Genomic DNA, 12,760 nt, shown 5'->3' on the forward strand with positions numbered 1-12,760 from the left:
TACCTTCCCTACAAGAACATTCACCATCAATCATTTGCACAAGGAGAAACAAAATGATGGAAGTGAATATACCAAATCAAAACCTGATGTTGCGTGAATTAAACTTTCCTAATTTCTCTACCAACAGTCAAAATATTCCAACTTGACTTAAAAATAAAAAATCAAAAATTTGCGTCAACAGCCAATTGGGTGTTGCATCAACCATAACCCCACCTCCATTTCCAGCTATTTGCCTCCCTTAAAGCTTTTCTCTAAGTCACTCTCTTTTTTCTTCTTTCTTCTTCTTCATCTTTATCTTCTCTTCTTAGACTCTTCAAAGAACAAATTGTTCTTGATTTTCTCTCTTTCTCTGGTCAGCCGCCTCTTTTACAGGTTTATTTCTATCACCCATTTTCACTTCTTTTGTATTGCTTGTCAATTAAAAGTGAAAGTTGATCCTTAAAATTCAATGTTTGGGATACTTTTGTTCATGGGTTTATCTCAAATCATGATTTTGAACACTTTTTGCTGTCTTTTTTTAGGATTTTGTATACGGGTTTATCTTAGATTTTGATTCTGAGCATCTATTGTGTTGGAATTTGATCAATAATGCAAGTTTTTATGTTTGATTTGGTGTATTTTATAATTAGTTTAGGTATTTTGGGTGATCATGGTTTTTGCATTGTCGTTCAATTATGAGATTGGACTTTAATTTTGGATGTATGTCCTTAAATGGGGTTTTGCAATCATTTGTGTGCTTTCAATCATGAACTCTTTTAGGTAATTAGATGTGATTCTCATACCTGTAATTATAGCTGGTTGTTTTTTATAGTTCAAAATGTTATCTAATTTTAGTTTATATAGAGTTTGTTGGCTGATTAAGCCCGGCCTAGCTAATCTCGAGGGCCGGGCACGTGGGGCGGAGGCATTGTTTTTGTTCTAGCTTGCAGGTGATGATGAGGCATTATTAAGTTGGGTGTTTACTATAATGAGGTGGTTGATGTATGGTGTTTTCAGTCTGGCTGCTTATGTGTACATGTTTAGCCAGTGGGTAACATGCAATTCTGTACTCTTAATAGGATATTATAGTTTGTATTAACATTAAATTTTATATGATTGAGTTGTTGAGCCATTATAATTTGTTTTAACATGTGATTCTGCATACTTTTTAGGTATTGCAATATGGTTTAGCTTATTTTTCAATGTTTCCCCCCAGTAGTCTGACCTTTTGGGGTTTCTTCATCTCAGCTTAGCTCCCGCGGCAGACAACTCAGACTGTGGGTGTAAACGACAGTCATTAGTCTTCGATCTTCATCCATTACCTATGTAAATTGGCATTTTTCACTGCAACAAGCTGCAGATCTTGGCTCTTTAATGATTTGCTAAAAAGAGGGGGCATTGCGCTCTAGTGAGAGACCTTCTATTCAATTTCAGTTGTAGCTGTCCTGCTGTATATCTCCATTGACCTTGCCAGTAGCTGATTTTGTACTGGTGTTTTTGGTTCTTTTAAATTGTTATTGTGAGTATATGTGGAGTTTTGGGGACTGTTGTGGTTTGTAAATTCATTCTTTGATTTAAAATGAGTGTATGAAAAAACAATCAATTACTAGTAGCGGTCACCAGGTATGGGTAGCCATTGTACATTAAAAATTCTGATATGCATCATATGCGTATCTTTTTGTATTCAATGGCTGCAAGTGTATGCCATTGATGTTTCCTCTGAGGCTGGAAGGAAACTTCTCCGGGATGACATAAAAGAAGAAGAAGCCACACCACCTGCAGCTCATTTACAAAAAGACCAGAATAGCTACCATTATTCAAAGTTTATGGCCATGGCTGCACCTGGAGTACTAATTTTAGGCTGTTTACTTATGTGGCCGTGCTGTCATCCTAAGAAGAAGGATATTCACTCTGCTGATTCGCATAGGGATTTAACTGCAAGTAAGTTTTAATTATTTGTGATGGCAAAATTACCACTAATCATTTCTTTCCGGGTTGTTTCGTTTCTAATGAATGCCCAATGACTTATTGAAAAGTTTCCATCTTTGCTTGTATGTCATATGCTGATTCAAATAATCTTCTATATTATGTTTATTGCTAACTGTAAAACAAATACAGAGCATTATAAGTTTGTCAGATGGCTGACTGTTGATGATTCTGTTGCAGTGGACTTATCATCCTCCTTTGAGGCAAATCCAGAAAAGGTTACTGCTAGTCCATGGCGACATGCACCACCTAGCCCCTCTCCATCGCGATTTCCACCATCAAGTCCAAATCCATCGCGACACCCTCCACCTAGTCCTCGATATGCAATGTCCCCAAGGCTCGATAGGTTTGGATCAGTTCATCTTAATTTTAGCCAGATTGCAAAGGCTACACATAGTTTCTCATCATCCTTTAAGATTGGTGAAGGTGGTTTTGGAACCGTATACAAGGCCCAGCTACCTAGTGGACAGTGGATTGCTGTAAAGAGAGCTAAAAAGGTATGGAATGGGAGAATTTTTTTCTTTTATTTTATTTTTATGAATCTATATCTTTCAACATTATGGATTGAGAAGCCTTTGTGTATCAACTTGTGCTAGAGGTTCAACCCTAAGAAAACTTGGGAATTTTACCTAGAGATTAATCATACTTTGACGTGAATATACCTCTGCAAAATTTAAACAGGATACTTAGATGACTTACTTTAAGTCAGAATTCAATTTACAGTACAATTCTGTTCAATCACATTGAATTCTGACGTGTAACTAAGAACATGTCTGATTTTTTGGTGACTTTAAATGACCTCTAAAGATCAAGATAGTTGAAATTGATGCATGTCAGCTTGATTATTTTGTTGACAATTATATTGAATAGGATTCTAAGGAACTAAGGATTTTATGTCAAAGTGAAGTGGGATAAAGTCTGATCTCCACAGTCTATAAGAAAATCTTAGAGTTTGTTATAGATGTGATCATATGATATTATCCTCAAGTTCTTTCTTGGCATGCCTTGCAAATTACAAGGAATATTTGTAACTGATGAATGTGATTACTCTCTTCATCTACTCATCACATTTGTGCCCCTCTCCCCCCCCCCCCCTCATGATGCAACTAAAAAAGACGGGGAAGCATGTTGTAGAAGATAATTATTGTGTATTGGTCTATTGGATTAAGGTTAAATTTAAAACAGTCCCTCTATAATCGTAAAGGGAAAGGATTGCGGATTGGTGGACATAAAACCCAAGGCAGGAGCCTCTATTAAGTCATTGGGATAAAGTTATTTGATGTGTTGAGTTCCATGTCTATTCCTTAAGCTTCGAATTTTCCATATCTAAATGAATGAAGGTCAAAATTGTACTGTTCAAATTTTAAATGCAACAGCTTGGAAACATGTGTGTTTCAGCCAACCCTTTGTTTGGTTATGTCTAATTTTCGACTGTGATGTAATCCTATAAGCCTAACAGCCTGTCTTTTTCCATTGGCCCTCCGCCAAATTATATTGCTGTTGCTATGAATGAGCGTAAAATTAGTGTATTAATCTGGCAACAAGCACTTTAACTTAGTCTTACCTCTTATCCTGGCAGTGAGTAATTTTTTTATTTTTGTATATATAAATTTTTTTTGTGTTATGAAGAGTGTAAAATTAGTATTTGGTCTTAGCAACTAGCACTTCTACGTGCTTTTGCCCCTTTATCCTGGCAGTAGAATACAACGTTTTTATGTTGCTGTTGTTATCTAAAGTGTAAACTTAGTTTGATGATTCGGCCATGTCTGTGAACGCTCCCACTTTTAGTTATGTCCGTCCCTTTATCCTGGCAGTGAGCAGGACATTAATTTAAGAACTTGCTTTTGCCTTGCCACAGGAACACTTTGACTCTGCTGAATTCAACAGTGAAGTCGAGATCCTATCAAAAATTGAGCACCGCAGCCTGGTCAGGCTGCTTGGATATGTAGACAAGGGAAATGAACGGCTTATAGTTACTGAGTACGTTTCAAATGGAAATCTCAGAGAACATCTGGATGGTAAGATTTATTCAGGAATATGATACTTCATTATAATTTCAGTACTTGGAAGTGTAAAACTCATGTTTAAGATGTTATATTTGACAGGTGTGCGGGATAGAATTCTGGATTTTAAGCAGCGTCTTGAGGTTGCAATAGACATTGCACATGGTTTAGCGTATCTTCATCTATATTCAGGTAAGCAAAACCATTGTATATATAAATCTTGTTTTCCTTTCAATTGCGCTAAAGTTAAATGCTTTAGAAGAACTATAGTGTATCATATAGGCACATAAAGATACAATACTAATTGGTAAAAACTGCTCTTTTTAAGTGTATGTCTATTTTTATTGATTATTGGATTGGATATATCTTCTCATTCTTCTGTCCATCTACAAATACAAAATAATCTAATTTAATAGATTTCAAATTTGGGAACTTGAATGTTACAAAACAAAAATCTGGTATCAACAAACGAGTGGATCTGTTCTTAACAATTCTTTCTGGATGGGGGGAGTTGGGGAAAATTATTCTAGGTTTTCAAAATGTGGTCTTGGAGATGCAATCAATCGGTGTGTCCTGCATCATATTGTTGCATGTTCACAGCATGTAATATTTTCATTATAGATTGCTTGTCATGTCCATCCATTGATTTCTCTTTTCCTTACAACATTCTCATTTCTAATCGTTGGTTGCTGATCATTATAGAGAAACAAATCATCCATAGAGACGTGAAGTCTTCCAACATTCTCTTGAACGAGAATTTAAGGGCCAAAGTTGCCGATTTTGGATTTGCAAGAGTTGGTCCTGCTGAGGGTGAGCAGACTCATATTTCAACCAAGGTCAAAGGGACTGTCGGATATCTTGATCCGGAGTATATGAAGACCTTTCAGCTCACCCCGAAAAGTGATGTTTACTCTTATGGGGTTTTGCTTATAGAAATTCTGACTGGACGTCATCCTGTGGAACCCAAAAAACCTATTGAAGAGAGGGTAACCATCAAATGGGTAAGCCTCTTATTTTCTTGCCAGATTCTTTTGGTTCTGTGATAGTTTGACTGAAAACCGGAACTTACCATTGCATATATTCGCTTTAATTCTCAACCCCATAAATCTTTGAAGTATCCCTTCATCCCGACCCCCTACCCCCCTTCCCCTCACCCCCCAAATTAACTCAGGATGTTATGTGGAAGATATGCAAATCTCGATATCCTAAAATGCCACCTTTAAAAAAAAACTTTCTGCAGGCTTTCTTTAACTACAATGAAGGTGATGTGCTGAGGCTGGTTGATCCACTAATGAATGAACGCGTAGATGTAGAAATACTCAAGAAGATCATTTGTTTAGCATTTCAATGTGCTGCACCCGGAAAAGCTGATCGGCCAGACATGAAATCGGTTGGGGAACAATTGTGGGCTATAAGGATGGAGTATCAGAGGTCAAGACGAGGGTAGATGATGAGGGATTTTCATGCTTCCCTACTTCGACGTATAATGGTGCATTTCCTCTTCTCGCACATTTGTTTCATGTTGAGAAGTAGCTTGATCTGTATGCTTCAACATTTATTGAAATACAAGTACCATTCATTGGGATGTTATATTACATTATACAAGGAATATGGAAATTTGCTGCTTCAATAGAGTCCTCTAGTGTAACTCTGATAATATGTAATATAACAATTACAAAGGGTGTACCTAAGCTACTCATTTTTTGGTATGCCTAATGGTCAAAATCTGTATGTAACCCGACTTCGACAAATATGGTTTTTTTTGTATACCTGATGGTCTTTTTTTCTTTTTTTGGGGCAAACCTAATGGTCATATGTAATTTGACACAACTTCTTTATGAATGATTGAATTTTTTATAAAACTACGTTGGTTTGTTTTTGTTGATTGATATTCTTTTGCACGATATTTAAGAAGTTGGGAGAGAGAATGTTGTCAAAATCTGTAACCCGACAAATACTAAGTAGCCAAAGCCAACACAAAAAATTACTTGTATTATTACTTGTGCTCCAATGTTTAGCTACTACTAGATTATTATTATTATTATTATTATTATTATTATTATTATTATTATTATTATTATTATTATTATTATTATTATTAATAATAAGCCACTACTAATTTGTTATTTAAATGAGCTTCACTTTTTAAATTTATTATTATGTATTATTTTATTTTTTTTAATGACTTCATTCATGAAAATGACATCTATAAACTATTACTAAAACAAAACGTTGTTGACGTCATTATCGTCCACACGTCACTCTCATAATAAAAAATTTCCCGCCTAAATGCAAGGATGATGTCATCTTTTTTTATCTCTTTTTATTTTTTTATTTTTATTTTTTTTGGAGCTATCATATTTGATAATTTTGAAATTTGAATATTAGAAGCTTCCACATTACAACTACAATTTATCAATTTATCCTTAAAAAATGAAATAATTTTAAGTAGCACACTAATAAATAGACTCCTACATTGAAATATGTATTACACGATGTTAAACAGGCATTATATCATAATTTTGTTGAAAATAAAATTTCAAAAGTACAGATATTTTTGTACAAAGTACATAATTCTTATTATATTTATCCATTTTTTAAAAATGTACAAATTATAAAAATAGATTTTATATAGACCGTGCATCACACAGATACTAACCTAGTTTAGTTAATACATTATTTAATCAGCACAAAGCAGTTGAGCGCGGAGTTGCTACTCATTACCATGATCAAGAATAATATTTCCAATTAATCAAATGCTCAGAGTGATACAATGGCCAGCCAAAGAATGCACAAGTAAAAAAACCTTTGCATTTCCCCTTTACAAAATATCAGAACTTCAGAAGGAACCAGAAAAATGCGACGAGTGATCGACAACTCTTAAACATCTTTCTCCATCCTTTCTAACAAATGCACATCCAGCCATCAAGGCTGCAGCGTTAAAATTCAATTCCAACCTTGGTTCCCTTCAACCACATGGAATTAGTCAAAAATCTACAGATACTGAGAAGTACAAGTTTTTGCTTGAGCTAGATATCTATAACTACAAATCTGAACAAAAAAGATGTCTTCCAATGTATGGGAGATGATGCCTAAAAGAATTTTGCAAAGGGAGTAAGCTGGAATCTTAACCGCTTCCTCTTATTCACCAGGGAAGGATGCAAACTCAATATGTGATCTGGCATAAAATCATGTCTTGTCAACATCCCCACAACAGGTGGTCTCTGCACCAAGTCGTAAAATTCAGTTAAAAGACATTAGAACATAAGTAGTAATAGACGGAAGCTATTCAATTCATCCCAATTTTTGAGTCCTTGCCAAAGGGATTAGTTGTCACATGGTCCCAGACTAAAACTTAGCGTGTTTTTGGATGGAAACTATGACAAACTAATAAACATGCAGTTGAACCTCAAGGTAAGGATCCTCCATAATCAAAATTCTTTGTTTAACCTCTTTTCGAAAGAAAATGGGCAAACATCTAACTACTGGATACCTAACACTTCAAAAAATGATAACATTGTCTTTCAGTGAATATATACTTTTTATACAATGTGGGTGTGAAGACAAGATTGTTATACTGTGAAGTCACTGAAGTGTTAGGTTATAACAGTTAAAAGTTTAGTCTAAGTCTATTCGAAAGGTACTCTACTAGTCTTTCTAGGCTAAGGATGAATCTATATTGGCAAGAGTGTGAATGTTGCTTTGACACAACAGAGACGCAACTTAAAGATGTTTGTACTTTGAGCATTTATGAAAGTCCAAAATACAAAATATAGCATATGGGCATCTATAAGCTCAAGCTGATGATCATTAGGTCAATATGCTCTTTTATTGGGAAATATTGATACTGGTCTATCATCTCTTGTTAACATATCTCTGTCTAACTTCAGCCATGAAATTGCTAGTTCAAATTACACTAACATAATGACAACTATTTAAGCCCGGAGGGAGTATCAAGCAACAGAAATTTTGATTGCACAGTGAGATATGGGAAATTTATATGGGACTTAAACAACTGCTACTAGAAACTTAAAGAGCATATATCCACCAATAATTTTTCGGGGAAATTTATATGGGACTTAAACAACTGCTACTAAGCTGAGAAATTTAAAGAGCATATATCCACCAATATTATTCCTAGGAAAACTGACTACTTTCCAATGCTTGCGAACCCTATCTAGTCCCCTCCTCCCCGGGGAGTGTTTTCTCACTGCGGCGGTTGTAACAAGTGAAAAGTTCCCCAAAAGAAGTGGACATATGCAATTCGACCAAGTACCTCATAAAAAGGACCAACTATGCAATTAAGATGTTTTCTTTTCAAATCTTCTGCAAGGATGATGCAATTTAAGTATGGAGGTTTTAGCTTAACTATTTATTGATGGTTTAAGAAAGCTTGTATTTTCTTTGTTGGGTGGGCTGGAAATGGTGGGGGAGGGGGGGGGAGCTACAATCGATAATACACTAAATATAATCTTTGGAAAAGTGGGGACAAAGAGGAGAACAAGCAACTTACATCAGCTGTCGTTGGTACCACTAGCATGTGCCTGAGACCAACTTCTCGGAAAAGTACAAGAGCCTTTGCTAGAGACATCGTCTCCACAACTGTATAGGGTGAAGTATTTGTAAATGGACGAAGATCAACAAACTTCTTCAATTCTTCGTCTGTAAATTCTACATCTTCAATGTCATCAATACTGCTGGACCCACCTTTTGCAAAGTCCACAGAAGAGAACTGCTCAAGTACATCAGCACCAGCTGACACTGGTGCAAGAACAAAAGCTTTCTTCTTCAGCAACACAATAAGATGAGCTCGAAGGATTAAGCCGAACAAAACAGGAGTTGCAGATTCTTCTGGTACATTGAGCACAGGAAACCCGTTGTGTCTTGATCTTTTGAGAGAATCAACTATATTTCCAACCTTTTCGATCCCATGAAAATACTCAAGTGGCTCAGTAATTACATCAGCTACATTCAGTTGCCTCATGTATGGCTCAGCATGGGTTTCTAGGTAAGGGAAGCCCTTCAGCTTCATCATGATGTCATATATATTGGCATTAAAACTATCGGCCACAGTCTTAGAGACAAGTAGGACTAACATTACAAGTGGCAGTAGCAACAGATTATTGGTTAGTTCAAGAAGTATAACACACAATGAGACCGTCATTCTCATAGACCCTCCAAGAAATGAAGCAGCACCCAGCACAGCAAAGAGACCATGGTTCAGACTCGACTTTGAACCAATCAACATCCCAACATAACGCCCAAACGATGCACCCGTCACAATAACAGGTATGAAGAGACCAGAAGGGAGCACAATAGCATAGCTAAAAATGCTTAAGAAAAAGCAAGTTACAAAATATATAAGCATGGATGTGCCATGAAATTCAGAATCGGTGCTGTGACGAAATAGGTTTCGAATGGCGTCATCATTTGTGTTGAAAATCAAACTGGCAAGATCATTGTAGTGTCCCGGTGCACACTGGAACTTCTTGTAGTTACCAGATCGGCCTATAGTAGGACAAGCCTCAGGCGAATCACCTGAACAAGGTTGGCAAGCTACAAACCATGGAAGTCCAAACAGAAGGCAGGAGGTGAATAAAGAGACTACACAAGCAAGAATTATTTGGCATACAATGCCTTTCCTGAAAATGTAGATCAAATGGAAGGGTCAACAAACCAACAACAACAACAAAGCCTTAGTTCCAAAATGATCAAATCAACCATAACCAAAAATCAATTATCTGTCTCCAATATTAGTTTAGTTGTTGGTAAGAAAAAACAGGACTTACCTGTTAATAAAATTGTAAAGTCGAAGAACCTTTTCTAGGATGAAATTGTACAAGGCTCCTAATAAGCCCCCTATGGCTCCAAGCAGCAGCACATATGGCACATCATAGAGGTAGTATACCACATTCTCTTTAGTGACGTTAAACATTATTAAACCGCCAGTACCAAAGAGTCCACACTTGCCACTGTAACACAAATCCATGAAACTTCGAAGCATGATAGCAACAACTGCTGTACAAAAGAATGCTCTCCACATGAGTGCACTTCTCCACCTGAAGATTGGAATAACAAGGAAAAGTTAGTCTGAAAAGTAACCCCAATTTTTGAAAATATGCTCATCCATGTGAAGTAGAAAAATGTATAGAGTTGAGGGCTTTATAATCATCAAGAAACTCTGAATCTAGCCTACATTGAAAAGCATATTATAATACTAGCTTGGATATTAAAGTACACTTTTATAATGGGATAAGTGAGATGGACTGGCATTAGAGAACGAAAAGATAAGAGGGTTTCAAGAAACTGAACAATAGAAGTATCCACAATACCAAGAAGCCATTTCTTCCAAAGCAAATAGCACACCACCAACAGGAGCACGGAAAGCAGCAGCAATTCCAGCAGCGGTACCACATGTTACAAGATCTCTTCTATCTCGATCATTTTTGAAATAATGAAGCCATTTCCATGTCAGACCATACTTCCTTGATCCACCCTGACCAAGCAACGAAGCAACACATGAAGCCATGTGCACCATGGGGCCTGCTTTTCCAATCATAAGGGAAGATGAAACAGCAGTGATGCTGCCAATAATCTGTAACCAAAAAATGTTTATGTGAGAAGAAAGTTCCATATAAAACCAGAAGTGATATTGCACATAAAATATGCACAAATCCAGGTAAGCTCTACATTCCTAGCTTTATCCTCAAAAAGAGCTAATATCTCTGTCCAAACTCATTAATAACAAGCCTACGGAAATAGAGTTTATGTAGAAAAAAATGTGAAATATAATCACTTCAATTTTTATTATTCTAGATACAATGTGAGCATGCTACAAGTTGAAACTTTTTCCTTTTACATTCTTTCCAAACTAACTAGGTACCACACAAGTCTTGATTGGTTGAAGGAAAGGATGCTTCTTCTTGCTGAAGCAATATACAGTATTCCAATGCAGAAAATGTAGCAGACTAGTAGTCATCAAACATGCCCCCAAGATATCAAAAAGAAGCATCAACAAGAAATTATCTAATTTGCATTTATGTCAAAATAGCTTAAGCGTTCATAAAGGGTGATGCAAATCAATACAATTACTTCAGTTGAACAATCAAGCATCAATCCTAGTGAATTTTCTAACCTTAACTATCAAAGTCCTTGGAGAAAATATGTCAGGTGCATCCACACCATTCAAGTAAGCCTTAACTTCAGGTATACCTGACCCAGCAGCCGCCGGCGACACAAGTGCCGTAAACAATGATGCAAATAGAGTTAACCCGAGATTACAAGCTGTAAATACCAAAAATGCTGACAAATGCCTACATTAAAGCAAAAGTACTACAGTAAATTTTTTGATCAAACAGTCCAAAATCACAAACCTTAAAACCAATTACTAGTATAATGTAAGGATAAAAATAAATGATAGGGAAATTAACCTGTTATACAACATCATATTGGAAGTGATAACAAATTTCTTCCCAGCAATATTCTCAATACCAAGATTATGAAAGAACCCAATCAGACTGACAATTAAGCCAATAAGAAAACACAATGCCCATTTCATGAACATGTACTGATAAATCTGAATCTTCCCTCTACTTCTCCAATCTTGCTTGAAAAAATCATTCTCAATAATTCTGCAAATAACAACCAAAAATAACCCAAAAAAATTCAATCTTTATAAATAATCATACTAACAACCAAAAACCCAATACCCTCTGAAATTTGCAAAAACCCCAGAAAAATATAAAATTAGATAAACATACTCATAATCAAGACTTTCAATTGGACAAACATTGACACCAACAAGAGCAAGTTGAGAATTGGTGTTGCTGAGAGAGAATTGACGCCTAGAGGAATTCACAAGAGGTTCAGTGAGTGATTCTTCATCTCCTCCATTAATGTGTGATGTCATTGTTGAAACTTTTGCTAAAATTTCACAGCAAAAATTTCAAAAAAAAAAAAAAAAAAAAAAAAAACAAGGAAACAAAAATTTGCAGAATTTCCAGAAATTTGAAGCCGTAGAATCAAAATTTGGGAGTTATAAGGGGTTGATCAAGTAGAGAAGACACTTGCGTACAAAAGACAAATTCGTGAATATCACTTGACTTATCTTTTTTACCAAAAATAAGGAGAGTGGTTGAGGAAGCAAGTATACCATGGACGAGACTTTCTTGGTTAATCTTCGTGATAAACAACTTTCAATTTATTAATTATTACTTTAAGGTAAAAGTAACGGGTAGAGGTGAACATGGGCTGTGTCGGTCCGCGGGTGGCACAAGCCCAACACGAGATTGGTCCAGGCCGCCAGCAACACGGCACGATACGGTGACTGAGGAGTGGGCCGTGCCGTGAACACGATTTTAAGAATCCGGCACAAGCACGACACAAATCAGCGGGCGGCATGGTAGTTTGGCCCGCCAGGCATGGCCATAAAACAACATAAGAATAATAATATAATAATATAAAAAAACATAAACATAAATTAATAGAATTATTTAAATAGTATATCTATTTTAAAAGTTGTTCAAAAAAAATTAAAAAAATTATGGGCGGCGCAGTGCCCGACACGGCACGCCAGGCACATGGGCCGTGCCGTGCCTTGGGCGGGGGTGTGCTAAATGGTGGCCCGGCACGGCACGACACAGCACGCCAAGATGCGGGCACGACGAGGCACGGCCCGCAGCGGCCCAGCACAACACGTTGCCCACCTTTAGTAGCGGGTTTGCCTTTTCGAAAAAAAAAAAAGGTAATAGTTTTGCCTCAAGTAGCGATTTTACCCATTTTTATTACAAAGG

The 12,760-nt window shown here is 36.4% G+C and overlaps 2 protein-coding genes across 3 annotated transcripts; one reads left to right on the forward strand and one right to left on the reverse strand.

Annotated features, from left to right (window-relative positions):
* The first annotated feature begins 129 nt into the window (after positions 1–129).
* On the forward strand, positions 130–5,851 carry LOC110708010 (calmodulin-binding receptor-like cytoplasmic kinase 3). Of its 2 annotated transcripts, none has more exons than XM_021886107.1 (7): positions 130–372; positions 1,152–1,920; positions 2,146–2,462; positions 3,824–3,983; positions 4,071–4,160; positions 4,671–4,969; positions 5,209–5,851. In XM_021886107.1, the coding sequence occupies exons 2-7, from the start codon at positions 1,605–1,607 to the stop codon at positions 5,413–5,415; spliced, it is 1,389 nt and encodes a 462-aa protein (XP_021741799.1). In that variant the 5' UTR covers positions 130–372; positions 1,152–1,604; the 3' UTR covers positions 5,416–5,851. The 2 variants fall into 2 exon arrangements, with proteins under 2 accessions (XP_021741799.1, XP_021741798.1); XM_021886106.1 differs by having other exon boundaries at positions 1,228–1,920.
* An 843-nt stretch (positions 5,852–6,694) lies between these two features.
* Positions 6,695–12,143, reverse strand: LOC110708012 (putative chloride channel-like protein CLC-g). The gene is made up of 7 exons (XM_021886108.1): positions 11,729–12,143; positions 11,399–11,599; positions 11,104–11,281; positions 10,301–10,563; positions 9,758–10,027; positions 8,482–9,610; positions 6,695–7,192 (listed from the first exon to the last, which is right to left on the reverse strand). The coding sequence occupies exons 1-7, from the start codon at positions 11,875–11,877 to the stop codon at positions 7,061–7,063; spliced, it is 2,322 nt and encodes a 773-aa protein (XP_021741800.1). The 5' UTR covers positions 11,878–12,143; the 3' UTR covers positions 6,695–7,060.
* Between the last annotated feature and the right edge of the window lie 617 nt (positions 12,144–12,760).

The sequence above is a fragment of the Chenopodium quinoa genome, unplaced genomic scaffold (genome assembly GCF_001683475.1).
Source record: "Chenopodium quinoa cultivar QQ74 unplaced genomic scaffold, ASM168347v1, whole genome shotgun sequence".
Classification (NCBI taxonomy): Eukaryota; Viridiplantae; Streptophyta; class Magnoliopsida; order Caryophyllales; family Amaranthaceae; genus Chenopodium; species Chenopodium quinoa.

Bases quoted from the DNA above. Each gene is read 5' to 3' on its own strand.
- LOC110708012 (XM_021886108.1), bottom strand. From the start codon at position 11,877: ATGACATCACACATTAATGGAGGAGATGAAGAATCACTCACTGAACCT. The intron at 11,600-11,728 runs GTATGTTTATCT...TGTTATTTGCAG, and splicing joins ATTGAAAGTCTTGATTATGA to AATTATTGAGAATGATTTTT. The intron at 10,564-11,103 runs GTTAGAAAATTC...TTTTGGTTACAG, and splicing joins CAAGGACTTTGATAGTTAAG to ATTATTGGCAGCATCACTGC.
- LOC110708010 (XM_021886107.1), top strand. From the start codon at position 1,605: ATGGGTAGCCATTGTACATTAAAAATTCTGATATGCATCATATGCGTA. The intron at 1,921-2,145 runs GTAAGTTTTAAT...ATTCTGTTGCAG, and splicing joins GCATAGGGATTTAACTGCAA to TGGACTTATCATCCTCCTTT. The intron at 3,984-4,070 runs GTAAGATTTATT...TATATTTGACAG, and splicing joins TCTCAGAGAACATCTGGATG to GTGTGCGGGATAGAATTCTG.